At 39.0% G+C, this 17,999-nt stretch overlaps 1 protein-coding gene across 1 annotated transcript; it reads left to right on the top strand.

Annotated features, from left to right (window-relative positions):
• Window positions 1-3,348: 3,348 nt before the first annotated feature.
• Window positions 3,349-5,178, top strand: LOC115919878 (toll-like receptor 3). The gene has a single exon (XM_030974452.1). It carries the CDS (start codon window positions 3,349-3,351, stop codon window positions 5,176-5,178), a length of 1,830 nt encoding a protein of 609 aa, XP_030830312.1.
• Window positions 5,179-17,999: the final 12,821 nt, after the last annotated feature.

Genomic DNA, 17,999 nt, shown 5'->3' with positions numbered 1-17,999 from the left:
TAGCATATACATGCTTTAGCAGTCACGCAAAACACACATTGGCAAATTATTATTCAATAAAATCTGAGGATGTATACTATTATCTAGATCTAGTATTTTTAAGTTATTTTTAAAATAATTCCATGAATTGGGATAGAATTTAAAAAAATTCCACCTTTCTGAGCGACAGTGTATTATCTAGATCTATTAGGAATAAATCATTGTTGAAATCTTTCCATAAATCGGGGTAAAAAAAAAATATTCCACCATTATGACCAACAGTGTACATGAGATATTTACTGCTGCAGGTATTAACTAAAGCTATGGTCACAACTCAGAGCGGCGACTGACCGATTTGTAGCCTGCTCGGTCGCCGCTGAAGTTTAGGCATCGCCCAACGATTTTTGGAGAAGTCCGGCAAGCTGTAGAGCCCAAGCGATCCCTGGGCGGTGCCCTGTCGATTTCCCGCCGGTTGCCGATCGAATTTAGGTAAAACTGGGCGAAATCGGGGAGCATCTCCAGGCGGCGTCCCGGCAGTGACCGAGTGATGACCCATCGATTCCCGAGCGGTCTCCCACCTGCCACCGGTTGATTTTAAAGAAATTGCCCGGCGGCCGGCCGGTGATTGGCGGGGCACCAAAATACGCTCGGTGCCCGGGCGGTCGCCGCCCGAGCACTGACCTAATCGAGCGATTTAAGCCAAATATCGAAGCCGCTAGGTCAATACAAAACCTGCCGACCGATTTTGAACTCGCAGCCCAGTGATCGACTGATCTCCGAGAGGCGATCAGTCGGTCACTGGGCGGCCGGTCGGCGACCGCTCAGCAATCTTTGCATCTTTGCATCTCAGAATTTTCGGCGACGAGTAAAAAGTGAGGAGGCCTAAAAACAAGCGGTGACCGGGCGAAATTGGCTAAAAACTCGCAGCCCGGCCGCCTAGCAGGCTACTTTTTTGGGTTGTTACCATAGCTTTACGCCGACTAGGAAGCCCCCGTCTGAACATGGCTAATTGACACGCAGGTGTAGGTACTCCTTTCTAGAGAACAAAAAAAGGTTTTCATGATGCACCTCCATCACTACAGTCTTGTTCAGACGATGGCAATTTACCCCGGGGTAAAGGTTGTGTTGAGAGCTAGCCGGGGGTAAATATGGTGAGGTCGGTGTAAAGATCGGAGTAGTGACAGCCTTAACGATGGTGGACGTTTTAGCTACGCCTCCCTTTCAGGGGCGTATCCAAAGGGGGGGGGGGGTGTGGGGTGCGACACCCCCCCCCCCCCCCCCCCACCTGTCAAGATATTGTTGGTAAAATTGCGCTGCCGTCGGGAAAAAGAAAAGAAAAAGAGGGAGAAGAGGAAAGAAGGGAAAAGAAGAAAAAGAAAGAAAAGAAAGAAAAGGAAAAACGAAGAAACTGGGTGAAAGAGAGGAGAGAGACGGGAGGTAAGAGCCTGAGAGAGGAGGAGTGGGAGTAAAAGAGAGAGGGGGTTGTTGGGTGGAGTCGTCTCATCGAGGAAGCAAGAAAGACACGGTTAAATATGTTACTGTGTCAGGCAGTGGCGGATCCAGGGCGGGGACCAAGGGGACCCGGCCCTCCCCCCTGGGAAAAAAATGTGTATTTTTACATTTTTTAACGTTAATTTTACCCTTTTTTGGAGATGCCCCCCCCCCCTCCCCCCCCCCCTGGCGTTCAAGGGGGGGGGGGGCAATTTTTCAAATTTTCGAGGACCAAAAAAAAAAAATTAGTGCTCACTATTACCCCCAACCCCGTCCAAAAGGGAGGATCAGAGCCGTAGCTCACACAGAACATCGAATATTATGTTTTCTGACATGGCAAATTCAACTATGCAACTTTCAAAAGTAAAAGTGCTTACCTTGAGCATGTACATTAGAAATGGCTGCCTTTTCGGTGACAAACATCTAACAACTTCTTATCCTTGGGTTTGGCAGAAATTTCAAGGTTATGGCAACTACTTTTAATTTTAAAAGTTGCTTAGTTGAACTTGTTATGTCAGAAAACATATTATTAGAAACTAACATCATTAGAATCGGACGATGTTAACTGTGTTGGTGAATTTCTAAAGTGCATTGACCTTCTTGACCATAGCGCCCTCATTTAAGGTCGGAGGTATAACAACCTATACATTTTTGGAATGCATATTGATAAGGTTCACTGTGTTGGTGAATTTGACCACCAGTCAAAAGTGTGTTGACCTTTCAACGTTTTTTTTACCATAGCGCCCTCATTTAAGGTCGGAGGTATAGCAAACTATACATTTTTGGAAGCCTCATGACCAGACGAGTAATTTGATATGAATATTGACACGATTGGACGTATTTGAATTTCTATCCCTGTGTGACCTTTGTTGACCCCTCACGAAAATGCCTGGGATTTTAAAGCAGGCAGCCCAAGTCAAAATTGTTTGGTATTCATCAGGCAACACAAAAACACTTTCAAACCTTTGTTCCCAGAGATTGGTCACGGGACCTACAGGCTGGTCTCCTACTACATCAATAGTTATTCTTTCGACAATAATGTCATCAACATTTAAAAAAGTCAAAACTGTTAATTCTTGTTATTAATTAAACGGGGCCGCGACTACCCATCTGCCCTCTTCGAATAGGTGACCGCCAGTCTGGACTCTATAGCACTTGACAAAGCTAATAATATTGTGACTTCCGATTTCGTCGATACTGAGACACGCTATGCTTATTTCTCACACCATTCCTCGTGGCTCGTCTAAGCGCCTAATTGGATTCGCCAGATTCGTTTGATGACATTCGGGTAAGAAAATTGGTTCAGAATCCTTATAAATTTTTCTTTTATTACAAAGGGATATGATAATTCATGTAGGTTTTACTTGGCGCTTACAAATATTAATGACTGTGTTATTTATCACGTGAAGTTAGTTAAAGGGTCGTCAGTTTCCATGTGCACAAACAAAATATCTCATTATGACGAACCTATGCTTGCTTGAAGTGGGTTGTAATCAAAAAATTGTGAGAACATTGAATCAGCTACGTGTCGTGCATTATTACGATATGCAAAAGAGTGCAAAATTTGAAGGAGCGGATAAAAATAGTCATATAGCTCAATGGTCGCACCCATACCCCCTTTCATTCATCCACCTGGTATAAGTCCCACCCTCCCCCCATTATTGTGTCCTTGCACGCTCTGTTACTCTGCTAACTTATTCATTTGCTACCAGATCACTCCCATTGACACAATTTGTCTTATTGTTTTACATTTTACAGATGACGCTCAGCAGAACAGATCGATGCGCTATCAGTTTATTTACACAAGTTTCGTTGTAAATATCGGCAAAGGTATCTAAACATCGTCATAGACATCGTCACAAACAATCAAATATCATCATGAACATCGGCAAGAACATCGTCATAGAAATCTTTCTTGGTATATGCTATCTGCTTTTTGTCGGACGAGTTAGGTCTGTCTCTTTCTGTGACGAATTTTGCGATTGTTATCCTCCTGACATACTCTGCAGCGGAGTTGACTTCACAGAAGCATTGAATTACACCATTCCTGACGAAGTCGCGAACACCACATCACTTGAAATTTTAATTTTTGACGAAACATTAAGACTTGGTAACGACACGTTCCAAAGCTTCAATGCTTTACAAAGGCTTGTCATAGATCATTGCCCAGTTACCTTCGTAAGTGAATTTGTTTTCGAAGGGCTTAATGAGTTACGGTACATTTCGCTGACATTGAACTCTTTGACAAATGTTCCTATTAAAGCGCTATCCCGCTTGAAGACACCTCTGGAGGAATTACATCTGGTACATCAACAAATAACGAACATCCCAGCGAATTCATTTGCGCAATTCGGCAGTCTTCGCAAATTGACTATCAAATACAATTTCCATGATCTAGATATATCCGCTAATGCATTTGCCAGTCTTGCAAATTTAACACACCTTTACTTGTCGAATAATGGCATCAGACTTTTACACGACACCACTTTTATGGGTTTACATAATTTACAAGAATCAGACCTTAGTTACAATCTACTTGTTGCAGTTCCAACTGCAATACACGCTCTCAAGTCTCTCAAAAAGTTAGACCTGTCTCATAATCAGCTCTTGGACAATCCAAGGAATCTCTTGTTCTTGGTGGGAATGCCAAAGCTCCAGACTCTCGAAATGGGGTCCTGTGCCATTTCTGAAATTTCTTCAGATGCTGTTGATAACCTCATGACATCTAAGGATCTAGCTGTCGCAAATTTCGATGGAAATCCGTTTAATTGTACAAAAGATCTCTGCTCGTTTGCAAGTTGGTATCTTAGTCTACCCGAGCCACCAAGTACAACGAGGAGTCCTTACTACATACCTTTCATAACCGTAAGTCCTCCCCCTGGCAAAGGACCATATCGGTGTAAGAGTAGTGGACAGCCCCTCCTGGAGTTCTACAGCAATTCTTATTGTTTGCCGGCTCCCGATCTTACCCCGTCCAATGTTCCTGATCCTGCTGACGATTCTACTCCATGGTATGCGATAGTAGTTCCCGTTACTCTCATCCCTGTTGCATTTGTCCTTGTCATTGTGTCCTTCGTAATATGGAAGTTTCGTCTGATTAACCAATACCACCATCACTTTGGGATCCACTTTCAACGCCGTGCTAATAACGGAGCTGTGCAGAGGAATAACTTCGAATATATCTTCGATGCCTATGTCAGCCATCACGAAGACGATAAGCCATTCGTCCAAGATGAGATGCTTCCTCGTCTCGAAGATGAGAACGGCTTCGATCTCTGCCTCTCCTTCCGCAACTTCCGTCTGGGTTCTAACCTCCTGGAGAATGTTTCCTCGGCCCAAGATGTCAGTCGTGCCGTCATATTTATCATCAATGAACGCTTCATGCAGAATGGACAGTGTAAGCTGGAGCTTGAGATGGCTTCGACGAGAATGCTGGAAGATGAGATGGATCATGGAGTACAACGTCTCATCCTGATCCTGATGGAAGTCCTGGAACCAGACCTGATGAACAACACTCTGAGGATGCTTCTCAATCACGTGGCTTACCTTGAGTGGGATCCTACGGTAGAAGACAGATGTTGGGGGCAACTTATAGCTACTCTGCGAACTATGGTGCCGGAAGGGAATAGTGACGACGAAAGGGGCGCCAACGACGAACAAAATGCCGGTGACGAACCATTATGCAACCAATACGAACAACATGTTTGATGTGGATCCGTATTTAAAATTGACATTGAAATAGACTATGTAGCTGTTGGGATTGGGGGGGGGGGAAGGGGGCTAAAAACAATAATCATCGAGCCCCTCCCCCCTCCCCCCCAACAAAAAAAAGAAGAAAAAAAGAACTGTAGTCCAGAGATACATGTTGTAACTCAAAAGCCTTCATTATAACGTTGATTTTATTTTATATATTTCAATTATATTAGACCAGCGTTTGAAAACGGGGTGCCGCAAGACATCTATAGGAATGCCGCGAGAAAAAATTTACATATTACAAAATATTTTAGAATAATGTAATTTTTCATGAAAACAAAATGCTATAACATTTTTTTTTTCTTCAGGAGCTAATATTTGTAATCGATTTTTGTTGTTGTTCAAACTTTTTTGATGGAAAAGTGCTTTATAAGATACGGGTATCATTCAAGATAATTGAGGCTTCCTCGCTCGAATTGCATTTTGGCAGGAATATCTCCATATTTGGGCACAAATATGCTTGAATGTCCTTCTATTTGAGAGCGAGATGTCCAACTGTCGTCATGTCCTTGTATCGAGGTGACCTAATATTCTTATTAATGTATTCGGCAGTGAGGTTCCTGTATACATTATTTTATATCATGTGTAATTTGATTGATTACAAATCATTTTACATTATCATACTAAACAATGTCATTTTGTGTACATTTGATTTGAAAAATATTTTGTTTACGTTCGATATAATCCTTTAGTCAAACCTTTCCATTAAGGCCATCCAATACAAGGAAACGGGAAAAGGTGGCCAATGTAGAGATGTGGCCTTTCTCGACTGAGACAAAATACACGACCACAATAGACAGTTGGCCTTTATAGAGAGGTGGTAGTTATATCGTGTACGTGTTACTGCTCATTTATGTATGTTATTCCCACATTAAAAAAGATGTCAGTCAGTCACTCGATAGTGTCCGACAGTGAAGTCTAGAAGGGTTTCCTTGCATAATTTGAATACTAGGACACTGCTTATGTTTAAATTTTACGGATAGGACATACATGACATATTTATAATTCCTGCAAAGTTCTACATAATTTGATGTTGGCTGCAAAAGGGATATGGTATCTTTAGAGGGAAAGTTGAGTTTTGTTGCAGAGGGCGCTACACAAAATAATTATTTTGTGAGATAATAAAAAAACTGAGTGTCAAATTTGAAAGAATATCAATTTAAATGACAAAATCATCTTTGTATGATCAAAATCGGTTCAGAGACGACTAAAATACCCATAAATATAACCATTTCTAATATTGTGATGCCCCACGAATATTCGGTAATTTTGAACCAGCCGTTGAAAGTCGAGAGAGCGCCTTGTACGTTTTAATCCAGCCAATGCCAATATAGGCTTTTTGTTGGCTTTTTCATGTTGGTTATAATACGCACAACTAGCCGACCCTTGTATTATAATTAATAAATAAATTAATTAATGGTCAGCGATTTTTTTTTTTTTTTTTTTTTTTTTATTATTTTTTTTTTTTAAATTTTGTATTTTGTATTTTTTTTTTTTTATATAGTGGAGCTGAATTGGTATGACCGTATTAAATCTGAATTTACCCAATTCAGGGTCTAAAATTACACTCATACCAATTTTAGGTTCTAAAAGGGCACTAGAAATGTCATAAATAAGAATATGAGCATGCACTTTGAATGCATTTGCGGTCTTAAACAAGAACTAAACTATCCCTTTAGAATACAAAGTGGAAAACGCAGCATTAGACACGATATTATTATTTACGTATTGAAGTAATGAATTAATTGGTGAACTTTGTTGATGATATTCATAGCCTTTATTGTAGATATCAAAAACACTTTGCCTCGTTATCATTTTTAGTTTGCTATAAGGAAACAGAGTTTGACATGTTTTTAACAGAAATAGGTTATGAACCATCTTTCTCGATCATAGTCGAAAGCAGTGAACTCTCAAGGATTTCATTCAAACTATTTGGTTTAAATTGAATTGGTTTGGTTTAGTGCAAAACACATCAAACATGCAGCTCGCAGTCTGAAAATGTTCAATTTACAAACAAATTTAGAATATAGAGATATATAAACATATACAAAACTAAAATACATATTGTAAGTCAACTTTTGCAGAAATTATTTAGCGTTGGCAAGATTAAATCGAAATTGCAAAACAAAGTTATTTGTTTAATTTAGTAATACACTATTATAATTAAAGACCAAGACGGTGAAAAGGAGAGAATGGAAGTTGTTTGAGCGAAAGAATTTTTGAGCGAAAAAGTATTTAACATTTGCTATAAAAACATTTCTATCACAAAAATTAAAATTAAGCATAAAAATATGTATTGGAAGAGATGAAATTAAACCTTAAAATCAAAATGACAATCTCTATTCCGTTTTCCCTAATAAATGTAATAACAGCATTCATCTAAATCGAAAAATTTGTTCAATAAAATTAAATGAGTATTTAAATAACAATATTGGGTGATTTCGTATAAGATGTTGCACATTTTAATTATTATTGACATATATCTCCCTACCACCCCCTCCCCCTCTCTCTCTCTCACAATAATTATCCATTAATACATCGGAATTTGCTTCCCATTGTAACAAATCAAGATAAATGAAAGCGCAAAAACCAAATTAAGAAGGAGGAACATTTATCAAGTTTACTGACTACATGCATTCGATTTGATTTGATCTGTTTTGATTTGATTTTCATTCCTATCTCATTTCTATTGTCATTGACTATTTTCCAGGCCTCTGATTGGTCAAATTTAGTCAGCGCTGACAGTAACTGTCGGCGGACAAATATTGAAGAAAAACCCAAGGGGAGCGATATCACAATTTCTGACCACATTGCCAATTTGTCTCAAAGATTCCATAATTTTTTGTCATGATTTTGAAAGATTCATAACTTTTTTATTAATTTTGTTGTTTCTCTATTTTTTTGTGCTTCTATTAAAACCAATTTTTAATCAGGGTGTGTTTCTCCTTTAAGAACTACATAAACCCAAAATATTAATATAATTATTTCCTTTTACCTATACTGCATTGAGACAAAATGATTTATCAGAGTTCCAGAGTCGATATTATCTTGTACACCACAAATGTTTATCAGATCACAGTTAATGACTTCACATAAATCTTTTGTATATTTTTTAAAGCACTTTAAAACAGACTTGTGTCAACCACTTTCGTTTTCGATTTAAGTGTTATCATTGACAAGTGAAAAAAGGGTAATAATCACGAGGTTAGTCTGTTATTTCCAGGCATGTCCAGTCATCTTCAGGGTAGAGAGGGGGAGGAGAGGGGGAGTACATTCTGTGTTATATCGTACTTAAACACATAATAGGATAGAGTATTCTGAAATTATCTGGAGATTTGATTTGATTTAGTTTTCTTCTGCATTCATGTCAGTATACAGTTTTTCGATAACAATAATAATATAAAGTACAATAAGTATTTTTATGACAATGAATCATAAATAAGCAAATACACACACATATATATATATATATATATATATAAATTGTTATTTTGAAAAATGATTAACTGAAAAACTGTCATAAATACTAAATTTCCTCAAACATTATAAAAATTATTTGCGGAAGAAGGACTGTCATTGTAAGCGGATTGCTTGATAATACGACAGCCCCAGACAAAACTCATGAAATATATTAACACATTTACTAAGCAGAAACGGATAGGTAATTGAAAATACAAATTTTGATGATGGTGAAATTGACAATGCAGATGGGATGATGATGAAGATGAAGATGACGATGATGATAATGATTCGAATGAAATGGCATTGGGGCAAAATATCGCCCTCCCTGGATCGTGGTAGGCCTGTATAGATTTGTATACAATACACCATGATCGAATGAATTATGTATTGATATTTTACAAATAGTTGGTGCAATTTGTTGATACATTTCATTTCAATATTGTACATGACTTACTACAGATCGAAGTTAATGAATTTACTTAAAACAGTTGAATATGTTTTAACACACAGATAAAGCAGACTTGTGTCAACCACTTTCGTTTTCGATTTAAGTGTTATCATTGACAAGTGAAAAAAAGGGTAATAATCACGAGGTTGGTCTGTTATTTCCAGGCATGTCCAGTCATCTTCAGGGTAGAGGGGGAGAAGAAGGGGAGCACATTCTATGTTATATCGTACTTAAACACATATGATATAGTATTCTAAAATTATCTGGAGATGGCACTGTGACAAAATATCGCCCTCCCTGTATCGTGGTAGGCCTGTATAGATTTGTGTACCATACACCGTAATTGAATGAATTATGTGTACATATCATACAAACAAAAGTGCAATGTGTTGATACATTTCATTTCGATATTGTACATGATTCTTTGTTTTTAATACACAATCTTTTTTTCGCAAACCCAGTGTAGTTAAGAAGGCTGTCGTGGCAATCTCTTCATTTTTGTTATGCATTAACCATGCCATGGTTGAAAAGATTTGAGACAATTTTGTTTGTAATGTATAGGCCTAGAGATTATCATGCCATGACAATTAATTTGATTCTTTTTCTCCTTCTTCTTCTTCTTCTTTTCTTTCCTTACTCGGAGGTTTGTTCTCCCTTTTTCGTTATTTAACTGTTTCTTAAATTGGGTACTTCATTACCGTTTCGCCTCTTACTGAATAATCAGACTTTATAAGCTTGTATTCACATGAGCCCGATCTTGTACAAGCTTTGCATTTTGTTTAGGCTCCTCACATGTTACATTGTATTTTTTTGTATATTGTCTGTCATATATCCACACTTCTCTCGTAACAACTTGCTTTACATTATACTTCATTAAGTTATCCACCCGTGTCGTGTTGTTACTCTACAGTTTGAATAAATCAGATTTGTTTTTATGTTTCAGTTTTCAGTTTCAAGTTTCATTTCTGCATTTTCCATAAACAATAACAAAAATAACAATGAATACATTTTAGCAATATAATGATAAGTAATACATGTAGTAATTCACAAATAAATAAATATAAATAATCAATAGTACAATTAATCGTATTTGAAAAGAAAGAACATGTAGAACAAAGAAACATCAACTTTAACTTTTGTGGCGGATCTAGGATAAGGAAAACAACATCAACAACAAGAACAACGATGATAATGACAAAAATGCAATGACATAATTATGAAGCACTACCTCACATCTCAGATGGTGCTCACGGCGTTGTATGCATATAAAATAAATTTCAATAGGCTCATTCATTGGGGTATTACTCTGCTAAATGGCAAAGTAAATTTAAGTTGTACATGTAGTAGTAGTAGTAGTAGTAGTAGTGGTGGTGGTGGTGGTAGTAGAAGTAGATACAGATACAGGGACGGCCCTACGAGGAGGGGGTTAGGGGTTTAAATCCCCCTGGGCTGCCAAGTGAAAATTTGATTTGCATAGAAAAACGCCATCATGTGTCCAGACCCACACATTATTAGTAGATCTGTAGATGTTAGTAGATGCCAGAAAAACATCACCCACGGAAATTCAAAATACCCCCCCAAAATTGCCCCCCCCCCCCCAGCAAAAAGCTAGCCCCGTCTCTGAGATATAGGCCTAGTAGTATATTTGATTTTGATTTGATTTGATTTATTGGCTTCTGCATCTTTTTTTTTTTATCATACATTTTCATGAACATAATATGGTTTGATACAATATTTTAAGTGTATATAATTTTATACAGATAATAAACGAAACTAAACAAATATGTTGAATGCATAATTAACATAATTAATATACATTAGATGCAGGAGGGCTACAGAAATAAGCAAAGTAGCTTGACGTGCCCTCAGCCCTCAACTTATGCCTGGATTACATTTGCCCCGGGCGCCGTACGATAAATTAATCTACGATTTTTCGTAGACATCGTAGGAGGCTACGGGCTACGATGTTTGTGTTTACATTATCTAAGAGCATCGTGCAATTTATTGTATTGGCCCTCGGGGGCAGGCCGGGGCAAATCCGTACAGAGGCTGCTCGGAGATTGTACGGAAATCGTGCAATTTGCATGCAGTAGCCGTGCAGTCTCCGCAGCCTCCGCACGGAAATCGTACGGAGCCCGTGCAGCTTCCGTGCAAAGGTTGCGCGGAGAAGGCGTGGTGACCGTACAGCAACCTTGCGATAGCTGTGCAATTTCCGTGCGAATGCCCCACGAGTCTACAATCTCCGTACGATTTTTTTTGCCCCCATGTTCACCGAAAAATCGTACGTTTGCTGCACAATCAGTGCGAGGCCTCCGGGCGATACCCGTGCGGGGATTGTGCAATGCCACCTACGACATGTATACGGGCTACGGGCTTACGATTTTTCAAATTTGTTTAACTTCTCGCGAAACAAATCGTAAAGGCTGCGGAGACCGTGAATCCGTACGAAAATCTCACGACCGCCTCCTGCCTCCGCACAAGGGCCGCACGGAAAAGGGGATACGAGCAGGATGCGGGCTCCGTAGACTAATCGCAGGCCAAAAGTAATCCAGGCATTAGATACAACAATTAAAAATATATATAAAAAAGAGTGTGACTTGCAGAGAAGAAAAGGGAAGGGGAGAGAAGGAGCGTTGGTAATAATACAATAAATCTCATACACCTGCTGATTGAAAGCAGGTTCATTCATGAATGGATAAACGATGCTAGGTCATGGACGATTACACATCATTGTTGAATATACGGTCAATGTTTACACGAACATGAATACAGTAAAATTACACACGACAGGATCAATACTTAGACAATAACATAGTTTTAACTGCCTTCTTAAAAGAATACATTGTCCTAAGGTTTCTTATTACAATAGGCAGAGAGTTCCAGATGTCCGGGCCGGCGTGTGTAATGGATTTGAGAGCCAATGCGGTTTTGGATTTCTTAAATGGAATTTTTCAGTTTGCCTTGTAGGGTAAAAGTGGATGGTTTTATTTAAATTAAACAATAGGGGAAAGTATGAAGGGAGTAGACCATGTTGTAAGCGAAACATGAAAAGTGCTATTTGTAGAATATTTATATCATCAGCTTTTAGAGTTTTTAGTTTTGAAAACAAGGGATTGGTGTGGTCGCGATGGGAAGAATCAGTACGTATACGCATGGCTTTCTTTTGTAACAGTAAAATGGCGTCAACGTTGCTTTTCGAATTTGCCCATATAACGTTACAATATGAAATATAAGGCAGTATTAATGAATTATATAATATAAACAAGATATTTGAAGGGACATACTATTTCAATTTACAGAGAATACAAATATTACGTCAAATAGTTTTAGAAATATATTGCACATGATTATTCCATCTCAGATTTTCATTGATCAAACACCATGGAATTTTTTCCTATCCTTTTTTCCAATAATTCACCATCCAAAGTAATTTAAATGTCAGGAATATCGTTATTTCTTCTGTTCTGAAAATATATATAGTTTATTTTCTTTAAATTAAGACTAAGAGACAGTTTATTACTTCTAAACCGTTTTGATAATTTCGGTAATTCAGCGTTAACATTTCTTAAAAGGATCTGAAAATCTGAATTGAAACAAAATGCATTGGTGTCATCAGCGAATGCAATATACTGTAGTACATTTGATGAATTATAAATATCATTTACATATATCAAAAATAACAAAGGGCCGAGGACTGACCCTTGCGGCACTCCACATGTTATAGATACTAATTCTGATTCATTTGAATCATAACATACATATTGTTTTCTATTTGTTAAATAATTTTTAAACCAATGTATAGCAAGACCCCTCAATCCATAGTATTCCAATTTACGTTTAAGTATTGTATGGTCAAGAGTGTCAAATGCCTTGCTCAGGTCCATAAATCAGTGGCGGATCCAGGGGAGGGGGGACCGGGGGGCCGCACCCCCCCTCCCTGGGGAAAAAAACGTGTAAAACACGTGATTTTTTTACTTCTTTGGGGGATGCCCCCCCCCCTGGCGCTCAAGGGAGAGGGGGGGGTGCAAATTTGTTAATTTTCGAGGGCCAACAACACCCCCCCCCCCCCCCATGAGCAAATTTTCGGCCGGCGCGATTTTCAAATTTTCGGGAGCAAAAAAAAAAAAAGTTGGGCCCCCTCCCCTAGGAAATCCTGGATCCGCGCCTGGTGTCGGGTCAGCTGTGTCGGTATTCTTGCTCGATCCTTGTGTACTATATTAAATGCAGAAGTTTGAAGTCGGTGAGATGTATATTGTCGGTCGGCCGACAAGTTTTTTTCCTTACGAACTGTGGCTTTTTATCCGCTGTGACGACTTCGAGAGTGACTACGACTACAATACTTGTATTTTCTCGAAGTTTCACTTTCCTATAATATCAGCTAAAGAAATCAGAGGTTTAAAATTTTCGGGGAAACTAAATTCAAACAAGGATTAAGAGTCAACAACGGTATGACGAATTGTCTTCCTTTCTCTATATTTTGATGAAACGCCAAAAATTCCGCGCTATACGCGGGAGGGGAAAACTTCATTTAGACGAGTCGAAAACGGTACAACGAATCGTCTTCTTTATCTAATATTTTAAGGGAACGTCAAAGCTTCCGCGCTTCGTGCGGAAGGAGGGAAACTAAATTCAGACTAATAAGGGTTAAGAGTCGTAAACGGTACAACGAATCGTCTGCTTTCTCTAATAATTTAAGGAAACGTCAAAGCTTCCGCGCTTCTCGGGCGGGGGAAACTTCATTCATACAATAATTATTAGGGCTTATTAAAGGTACTATGTCCCATTTGCAGGCCCAAAAAATGAAAAATTAAAATTCCAACTGCATTTGAAAGATAATACTAATTTAGAACTTCCCTAAAAAAGGTAGGGCTTGAAAATGTCTTCAAGTGGGAAAATAATGACTATTAGTTGTCAAATCGACTTTAGGGCTATAGAGCCCAAAAGTAATAGTCTTGATTTTCAGACAATTGTACCGAATGGTCATACGTTTTATGCTGCGCAAAGATTCAATCAGTTTAATCTTGGCCATCACAAGAAGTGGGTTATTGATGTAGACAAATGCTCATGTACCCTTCACAACTCTTTCCATGTATGTTATTACCAAAGAAGAAAAAGGCCAGTCAGTCACTAAATAGTGTCTGACAGTGAAGTCTAGCAAGTAAACGGGTTTCCTTGCATAATTTGAATATGTGGACACTGCTAACGTTTAAAATTCACAGATAGGACATACATGACATATTCATAATTCCTGCAAAGTTCTACAGAATTTGAGGTTGGCTGCAAAAGGGACATAGTACCTTTAAGAGTCGAAAACGCCCAACGAATCGTCTTCTTTCTCTAATAATTTAATGAAACGTCAAAGCTTCCGCGCTTTGCGCGGGAGGGGGAGAAACTGAATTCAGACACGGATTAAGAGTCGAGCACGGTTCAACGAATCGTCTACTTTCTCTAATAATTTAATGAAACGCCAAACGGGGGAAACTTCATTCAAACAAGGATTAACAGTCGAGAACGATACAATAAATCGTCTTCTTTTCCTAATAATTTAAGGAAACGTCTAAGCTTCGACGCATCGCGCTGGAGGCCTATCACCCACCCCCCCCCCCCCAAGTGATTCGCTTGCTTACTACTGCCCTCCCTAAAATAATATCCTAGCTCCGCGCCTGCATTAAAATATATAGTTATGATGCTGACTAAGTTGACGAAATAATTCGTATATTTATGTCGTCGGGGAAAATGATTGACCTTTCAAAATGGCTGTTTTTTTACAATCGACAATTAGAAAATTAGAAATTAGATTTCGTACGGTTAAAATGCGGAAGGTGGGTTGATGTCGACTTGTGCGGGTGCCACCACTTTCAGACGTTACGCGAGTAAGACTGGGTCGGTGGAAGGTCGTGTTAACCTAATCGTGTCAACTTGGTCCGAGTAAGAGGGTGTGGACAATTAATGGTGTAAGTAAAATATACATGAGATATTTACTGCTGCAGGGATTATTTTACGCCGATTAGCAAGCCCCAGATTGTACATGGCTGTTGACAGTGAGTATTCTAAAATGCACAAAGTGAGCCCTCTCCATGTTTAAAGGACCGGTGGATATTTGGGGGTTATTTATATCTCCAAAGTCGCTTATTCGCGGCCTGCGAGCCAAATAGAGAAAAAACTCTTTGGAAAAGAATTAAAGGTAATGCAAAGTTTTAAAATTGGATTGATAGTAATTCTTTAAAATGTTGATATATTTGGATGCCCCTGTAGATGCAAAATAAGCACTAGAAAATTCAGCCCCTTAAAACATTCCTGCTTTTGAGAAATTGTATAATCAAACATTTACTGGTGCTCCCGGTAAATTTCAAATAGCGCCTAAGGCCATTCCATAATAGCTGCGACCTTGAAAATATCAGAATTTGCGGTTCTAATATATAATTTCCAAACGGGAATAGCAAATCGGTCGCTTGTAGTAAAACAAAAAATTGTTTTGAAGCTTAAGAAATATCAGTCTTGAGAGGGCGCTATACAACATAAAAGGTTTATTATTTACAATACACCAGTTTACGGTTAGGGGCGCCATTTTAATTGGCGAGTAAACAAACCAAATGACCTCTAGAGGTCAGTGGTTTATAGGTAAATTAAGATTGCGCCCATGCAAATTATGATGACATCACTGCCTGCGCGCTGCGTTGTGCGCGCACATCATCATTTGCATGGGCGCAATCTTAATTCACGCATAAATACCACTGACATCTAGGTCATACACCAGTTTACAGTTGTGTGCGCCATTTTAAACAAAGCCAATGACCTAGAGGTCATGTATTTATGCGTAAATTAAGATTGCGCCCATGCAAATTATGATGACATCACTGCCTACGCGCTGCGTTGTGCGCGCACATCATCATTTGCATGGGCGCAATCTTAATTTACGCATAAATACCAGAGGTCAGAGGTTATTGGCCCCAATTTTTGGGCCAATAACCTCTGACCTCTGTCTGCGCATGCGCACTGATACAACTGTAAACTGGTGTATTGGCTTTTTGTAGAATTCAATTAAAATGGCGCCTATGTCTGCGCATGCGCACTGATGGATCCGTAAACTGGTGTATTGCATCACTTTAGACTCGATTTCAACCGGTACAACAATCATTGAATATTGTAAAATCACATATGCTTCTAATATGTTGATTTGAACCAAATTCATGACCCCATACCAAAACTGTATCAAAGGGACTTGGTAACATTGTTCAGATAAGAGATAGTGGTGCTAAGGTAGTGACTTCAATGCTAAATGTACAATTAAAGATAATCTGAAAATATGAGTGAAAACGGACCATTATTAGTGATACAAATTGGGAAAAACTGATCTGATCGATTCCTTAATTCTCCCAACTATATTATTACAATTTAATTACATTTTATGCCTCAGTCACACCGTTGCGTATTTGGCTTGCGTATTGCTGCAGATTTATGGCAAGCCGTTTTAACATTTATTCCTATTTCTTGATATCAAGAAATAATTTTCTGTTGTACAAAGCAATGGTAATTCTTGATATCAAGAAAAAAGAAAATAAATGTAAAAACAGCTTGCCATAAATACGCAGCAATACGCAAGCCAAATACGCAAAGGTGTGACTGAGGCATTTAAGGTGAATGCAGAGGTGGGGTCTAGGAGACGAAGAAACAGCATGTGAATGCGGCCGGGAACAGACAATGGAACACCTGCTAGTCTGCGCACTCCTGCCAGAGCCATGCACCCAAGATGACCTGGAAGCCGTGAATTGCCGTGCCAAAGCCTGTGTGGACCACTGGACGGGACTTGTGTAGTGACTCGATAAGAAGAAAAAGAGTGTTGACAGATGTTTAATAGCTTGTTTCAAGTCTTTTTTTTCATGGAGAACGGTTTGGGAAATTCAAAAATTGTTGGGAGAATTTACTGTCAATCACTGGTAGAAGGTGTTGCACAGTGACGCCTTCAAATAAAACCATAGATATCTTCGTGGTTTGAGAATTTTTTGCATGTCAGAGGGTTAGTACCGGTTAGTACAGTAAAAGGAATGTAGTAAGTAACACATTTTATACACAAATTAAGCAATTTTTTGATCAACCTTCAACAATGTTACCGAGTCACTTTAACAACAAAGTAACGATACACTGATTAATACGATAAATATAATTATTTTGATATGTTAAGCATGGTTTGTTCTCGCAATATTTGATTCGCAGCTCGAGTCCAAAGTGTTTTATGCATCATACTGAAATTCGTCACACAATAATGAACAATAACGTATTGAGTGTAAAGAGACGTCAATGGTCGGGGCAGTGAACTCGTGAACTTTATTCACCAATCTTTGCTATTAGTAGCTAGGTTCACACGAAAGTCCGTAACATTTAGGTTTAGCTTGAGGTTTTACACTTCGAGGTTACCTTGTAGTTAAGGACTATCCCGCCCACCTCCCACTCCGTGAACGGAGGGATACCATGCGTGTTCCCAAAATTCCGCCCCCCCCCCCCCACTCAGTGTTATTTAGGGTACGCATATGCGTGTTCCAAGTGACCCCCCCCCCCTTTTCAGCAAAAGTCCGGTGTGTAAAGTCAATACGGGTCGACCTTTTTCTTTTGTTATACGAGCCTTTTTTCAGCACCCCCCCCCCCCCTTTCAGCAAAAGTCCGGTGTGTAAAGTCAATACGGGTCGACCTTTTTCTTTTGTTATGAAAAGGACATTTTGGTAACACGCATGGGGTCCGTCCGTTCTCGGAGTGGGGGTGGTGAATACGTCCCACTTGTGCATTTTACTGTCGAAGTGATGGAGGTGCTTCATGAATACCTTTTGTTTGCCCTCTTGAGAAGAATACTTCCACCTGTGTATCAGATAAA

This window comes from Strongylocentrotus purpuratus, unplaced genomic scaffold (assembly GCF_000002235.5).
Source record: "Strongylocentrotus purpuratus isolate Spur 01 unplaced genomic scaffold, Spur_5.0 spur5_scaffold_7, whole genome shotgun sequence".
Taxonomy (NCBI): domain Eukaryota; kingdom Metazoa; phylum Echinodermata; class Echinoidea; order Camarodonta; family Strongylocentrotidae; genus Strongylocentrotus; species Strongylocentrotus purpuratus.
The sequence above is the reverse complement of the archived record's forward strand: the minus strand, read 5'-3'. Positions and strand labels throughout refer to the sequence as shown.